Here is a 5988-nt window from a genome sequence, read left to right as displayed (position 1 = left end):
TTCCGGGCGGGCGGCTAGAGCGGCCGCCCGCGGGCCGCTCCTCCTCGATGGTGCGCGCCGCGGTCCTCCCAGCGCCGCCGCGCATGCGCAGAGCCGCGCCCGCCCGCCCTGCGCAGCGCCGAGCACCGCCGGAGCAAAACCACCGAAATTAGGGCAGCGCGCTCGTCGGGGGCGGCGAAGCAGCCGGTCCTGGTGGCGATCCTTTAGGAAACAGGCTGCAGGGACGGAGGGAGAAAGCACAGCTGCTCCACAGCAAAGCGAGGAGAGGAGAAGAGTGCAAAAAGTTGTATTATGGGGCAAAATGGTGGGTTTTGTGGCTAACAGGTGGGTGAGGCACCTACCCCAGGGATTTACGCCTGGCCAGGGACTTCTGCTACCTCCGGAGTCTCCAAGGTGAGGGACACGGACAGCCCCAGGGACGGGAACGGGGAGCCTGGGTGAGGGGAGCGCGGCCATCATTAAGCGGAAGGCAGGAGACAGAGTACCAAACTATATTTACTGTATACAATAGGAAAGGACACCAAATAAATGTACAAACCGGTGAATAAACAGCGAGATCTACGGGTCGGCCCAACCCAGCCCACATACAAGGAAATGAAAAGGAAAACCAGGGCCTTTCCAGCACAATTCCCAGCAAGCGGGAGGCGATCTACCATGGCCAAACTGGTCGGGTGAATATATAAAAGGCAGATAACGATGCCATGGAGCAGCAGCGGACAACCCATAGAGGGACAACAGGATGGCCTCTGTAAAAATTCATCCGGAACAGTCTCCACATTTCATGGAGTTCCACGCTTCCGTTACACAAATGCATTTAAAATTCAGTAAGTTTTGGGAGGCTGAAGAGCAGATGATTATTTTTTTTTTGAACACACGCACGCATCTCTTTCCTCGCTCGCCACGCTGACAGCTCTTCTGCACGTACGGCTTGGTGACGTTAAAAGGCTTTTTTTTTTTTCTCCCCCCCCTCGTTTACAGATTATCTGCCAAAAATGAGGATTCAAAAGAAACCTGAGGCTGCACACTTGTAGTACCCGCTGAGAAATAAAGGGATGTACTAAAGGGAGCAGAAGAAAGGCGACACGTTCCGCCTGGCGCTGGGCAAACCGGTGAAGGTGCAGCGACGGGTTCCTCTTTTTATCACCCCGCACAACAAAAAACGCTGCTCAAGCGTTAGGCTGGGACCAGCTGCTCTGCTAACGCTTTGTTTCCAACAATAATTCAGGATGAATCCCATTTCTGCATTAAAAAAAGTGTATTTCAGACGACTTTATCATAATGTGACAAAGCACACGTAAATCCGCAGTATTTCAAACTCCGACTCTAAGCACTGCACCAGCATGTACCCGCCGGGTGTCGCCCGCCTAACGCTTCTGAAGTAACTGGGTTTGCAACACGTGTTAAAAAAAAAAAAATTAAAATCAGCATCTCTTCTCCTTCTCTTAGGCATTTCTTAAAAGGAAACTTTTACGTGCACAGTTGGCATGAAAGTATACGGAATTATTTACATGATTGGAATTAAACAGCGGGGCAAGACCGACAGAGCCAGGAATGAACACTCCATGTCCTAACGCATGGGTGAACAGGCCACAGGTTGAAGAGAAAAAAAGGAAAAGGAAAAAAGAAAGATAACAGCAGAGAGACAACGCCTATTAATCTGAACTTAAATCGAATTGGCCCAATTTCAGATACGGATTAATCCCTGCAGATACTGTTTTGCCTTGCACACGCGGCACGTCAGAGACAACAAGCGATTTTGGTAAATGTCCTCTAAAGTCGAGGAGAATCCCGTGTGATTGGCATGTTCATTCGTTTACTATTTAATAGCAAATCCAAGGACAGATGAGAGAGCGAGGTGTGACGGGGATCCTGGAACTCCTCTGCTCCGAAGGACGGCGTGGCTTAACACACTCCCCCTGTCTGCTGCTGGAACACATCGATAGTGTCTTCGTCCTCCATCTCCAGCTGTCAAACACGGAAAATACAAGCACTGAGATACACCTGGTTACCAAAGCACTTAGCTCTCTACTCCCAGCCATACCAGTAATTACACCAGTAAGGTGTAATTTTAATTAATTAATGCACGAAACATCATTCAGCAGCTTTCCATCAGTCACTCCACTATCTCTCCGATCAGAGTATTGCCAACACCAAAACGGGCACACTCGTCAGTCAGGCCAAACTCAGTAGTTTAGTTTCTACAACAGATTTCTACAACAAATTCTAAAACAAGTTTAGGTTTCTACAACAAATCATCCAGCCACGCGTCTCCTCCATTCCTCGCCTCAGGCCCGGCCAGCCCAAGGAATTCCCCACGTTCTCCGCGCTGCCGGTGCCCACAGCTTCAGCGCCGGCTCTGAATGGGCTGGCACAGAAGTAAGACAGAGCCAAAAATGCCAGCACTTGCCAAGGGCCCTTTCCACACCAGCACTCCAGTGCCAGCTTGTTCAGCACCGATGCTCCTACACTACTGGGGCTGGTGCTGTTTAACATCTTTGTTGGTGACATGGACAGTGGGATTGAGTGCACCCTCAGCAAGTTTGCTGATGACACCAAGTTGTGTGGTGTTGTGGACACGCTGGAGGGAAGGGATGCCATCCAGAGGGACATGGACAGGCTGGAGAGGTGGGACCGTGTGAACCTAATGAAGTTCAGCAACGCCAAGTGCAAGGTCCTGCACGTGGGTCGGGGCAAGCACAAGCACAAGTACAGGCTGGGCGGAGAATGGATGAAGAGCAGCCCTGAGGAGAAGGACTTGGACACTCAAGTCTTGTGAATCCATGAGAAGCTCACCATGAGCCGGCAACATGCTCTGGCAGTCCAGAAAGACAACCGTGTCCTGGGCTGCATCCAGAGCAGTGTGGGCAGCAGGGCGAGGGAGGGGATTCTGCCCCTCTGCTCTGCTCTCCTGAGACCCTCCCTGCAGTGCTGTGTTCAGCTCTGGGGTCCCCAACACAAGAAGGACATGGAGCTGCTGGAGCGGGTCCAGAGGAGGCCACAAAGATGATCTGAGGGCTGGAGCACCTCTGCTCTGGAGACAGGCTGAGAGAGTTGGGGCTGTTCAGCCTGGAGAAGAGAAGGCTCCAGGGAGACCTTCCAGCACCTTCCAGTACCTAAAGGGGCTACAAGAAAGCTGGAGAGGGGCTTTGGACAAGGGCATGTAGTGACAGGACAAGGGGCAATGGCTTTGAACTGAAAGAGGGGAGATTTAGATCAGATAGAAGGAAGAAATTCTTCACTGAAATTCTTCAGCCCAGGTAGCGAGGCACTGGAACAGGTTGCCCAGAGAAGTTGTGGCTGCCCCATCCCTGGAAGTGTTCAAGGCCAGGCTGGATGAGGCTTTGGGCAACCTGGTGTAGTGGAGGGTGTCCCTGCCCATGGCAGGGGGGTTGGAACTAGATGATCTTTGAGGTCCCTTCCAACCCAAACCATTCTATGATTCTACACATTGTCCTCCCCCCAACAGTGAAAACATTCAAAGAGGAAAAAAAAAACAAAATCCCAACCTAGACAAACTGTTTAGAACATGCTAAACTTACAGAAACTACTTCGGAATCATTTTGATTTCAAAATCTTCTTTGATCTACACGCAGATATCAAAATATTTGTCTAACAATTCACAGTAAAAGTATTTTCCATACCTGTGCAGGTGTGTCCGTTTCACTAATTGGTTGTCCATCAAATCTGAATCTAATCTGCCTCATCGACAAGCCCTGCAAGTTTAAAGGAATTCATATGAGAAACAAAGGAAAACATTTTGAAAACATCTGAGAAAACTACCTTTTTATGCAACTAGCTATCAGCACCGAGTACCTACAGTTAAGACACGTTTTTACTCGTGCCAGATATCTGCTCCCAGTTCTAGTTCTTGATCTTCTGATGGCATAAGGAACCGTGAAGAAGACTTTGAGCAAACAAAGAACTTGCAGGACTTGAGGGTCTAACTTTAGTAAGTTAACGTTGCCCTTAAAATTTGAGTTAAATCCACAACCGAGCTCTGTTTTAAGTGTTTAAGCACACCGGGCAGCCTTTATTCCCGCCTCAGGGATCGAGGTCTTCGCTTTGCCCTTTAAACTCCTTGGAAATCCCCGTGTGGTTCCCACTTCCAGAGCCACAGGAACGCAAAAACTCCCCACACCTCTCCAAAGACCCCACGTATTCCAGTTCTTGTAAGGTAAGAGGTTCCAGGGCGGAGCGTAAGGTCCAAGTAAGCGAAGAAAGGATCCCCCAAGTAACGGACAAGGGGAAATCCCAGCAAACAACATCTGACTCCGCTTCCGAAAGCCCTTCGCAACCCCACCCTGCACCACCTAACACCAGCGCAGGCACTGAGGGCTACAGGCGCAGGAACTGGGCTGTGGGGGAAAATCCCTCTCCCATTTAGCTCAGGGCAGCACCAAGGAATGGAACGGCCTCCAACACTGAGCCTCCGCCCGCAGCACACAGCGGTCCGAACCACGCAGTGGGACACAGGAGAGACACAAAAAGGGAGGAGAAAACAAAAAACCAAACCACAAGGAAAGTCTCGGCAGAGGAGAGTTTGTCTTGTACCAAACAGAAAACACACTGTATAAAGTTGATAAAAGTTTCAAAAGGGGAGGGGGGGGTTCGAAAGGGGAGGGGGTTTTTAGAGGTGACGGGGTTTTAGAGGTGACGGGGTTTTTAGAGGTGACGGTTATGAGGCTAAAACTTCCGAGTGAGATGGTCTCAGAGCCAGGATCAGAACTCGAGGGATTCTGGTAACGCTGTCGTGGGAGATGTTTGGAGCTCCTGGAGCCCCTGATGAGGAGAAAGAGGCACTTTTCATTAACCGATTAGAGCGGGCAGCATCCCGGGTCCTCGCTCTCCTACGCGCCGGGATACAGTCACCTGGATACCCCGCCGGTATCTCTGCCATGTTCCGGACAGAGAAGCAGCGGTTCCCGCCCTCCCGGGAGGGAAGGGGCCGCGCCTACCTGCCGCTCGCAGTACGCCTTCATCAGCTTGCTCAGCGGCGTGTGCCGCTTGATTTTGAACTGCACCACGGAGCCGTCCTGCCCCGCCACTTTCAGGTTGATGTGGTCGTTCTCCGTTTTCACGCTCTCCTGGGTGAAACACGGGAGGAAGAGGCGCCTTCAGAGCCCGCCGGGACGCGCCGCGCTCCGGGACGGCTCCCGGCCCCCCGCCGCCACCCCCGAGGCGGGGCGGAGGTGGCGATCGGGCCGCTCGCCGCGGCCCGGGGGAGCGGGGCCGCCTCCTCCCCCTCCCCCTCCTCCTCCTCCTCCTCCTCCCGCCGCGCCCCGGCCCGGCCCACCCGCCATCTTGGCCGCCGCACGCCGCGGCGCGGGGCGGGGCCCCGCCGGCAGCGCTGCCCCGGGCCCGCCGGAGAGGCCTCCCGCCCCTCTCCGCGCCTCACCTTGGGCTTCTCCTCCGACATGGCGGCGGGGACGGGGCGGGGGGGGGGGCGGGGGAGAGGAGAGGGGAGGGGACGGCGCGCGCGCGCGCGCTGAGGGAGCGGTCCGCGCGCTCGGTTCCCGCCTCGGCTCCCGCCGCCGCCTGCGAGAGCGCGCGCCTCGGCCCCGCCCCTCCCCTGCCGCCGCGCGCGCCCATTGGCCTCGCCGGCCCGATCACGTGAGGGGCGGCCCGTAGCGGCGACCGCGCGCACCTCCCCGCGCGGCTCTGGAAAGTGCGTCACGGGGAAGCGGAAGCGCCGCGGGCGGAGGGGCGGGGCCAGGGGGCGGGGCCAGGGACAGCCGGGCCCCCGCCGAGCCGCGCGGGGGCGCTGTGCGCCAGCCGCCGCGCGCTGGAGAGGCGGCCGCGGCCTTGCGGGCTGAGCGCGGCCCGGCAGCGGGCGGGGGGTGCGGGGCCAGCAGAGGGGAGCGGGGTCTGCCCCAGGCCTGCCTCTCAGCCGCTTCCCTGGCGCCGGCCTTCAGCAGAGCGACACTGGTCCCGTTGGGGATCTGCTGGAAGGCTTCCGGGGCTGCATCCCCGCAGGGATGAGCAAAGTGG

At 55.6% G+C, this 5988-nt stretch overlaps 1 protein-coding gene across 1 annotated transcript; it reads right to left on the bottom strand.

Annotated features, from left to right (window-relative positions):
• Window positions 1–477: 477 nt before the first annotated feature.
• Window positions 478–5433, bottom strand: LOC147528043 (small ubiquitin-related modifier 3). Its single transcript, XM_086618061.1, has 4 exons — window positions 5396–5433; window positions 4956–5084; window positions 3642–3713; window positions 478–1965 (listed from the first exon to the last, which is right to left on the bottom strand). The coding sequence occupies exons 1-4, from the start codon at window positions 5414–5416 to the stop codon at window positions 1903–1905; spliced, it is 285 nt and encodes a 94-aa protein (XP_086474187.1). The 5' UTR covers window positions 5417–5433; the 3' UTR covers window positions 478–1902.
• Between the last annotated feature and the right edge of the window lie 555 nt (window positions 5434–5988).

The sequence above is a fragment of the Tauraco erythrolophus genome, chromosome 11 (genome assembly GCF_009769465.1).
Source record: "Tauraco erythrolophus isolate bTauEry1 chromosome 11, bTauEry1.pri, whole genome shotgun sequence".
Taxonomy (NCBI): Eukaryota; Metazoa; Chordata; class Aves; order Musophagiformes; family Musophagidae; genus Tauraco; species Tauraco erythrolophus.
Note: the sequence above shows the minus strand (reverse complement) of the source record. Positions and strands in the feature narration are given on the sequence as shown.

What these genes read in the sequence shown, in the direction of transcription:
- LOC147528043 (XM_086618061.1), bottom strand. Translation starts at nt 5,416, where the DNA reads ATGTCGGAGGAGAAGCCCAAG. An exon ending in TGTCGGAGGAGAAGCCCAAG is followed by an intron (nt 5,085 to 5,395) that starts GTGAGGCGCGGA and finishes TGTTTCACCCAG; the next exon opens with GAGAGCGTGAAAACGGAGAA. An exon ending in AAACGGACACACCTGCACAG is followed by an intron (nt 1,966 to 3,641) that starts GTATGGAAAATA and finishes CGTGTTTGACAG; the next exon opens with CTGGAGATGGAGGACGAAGA.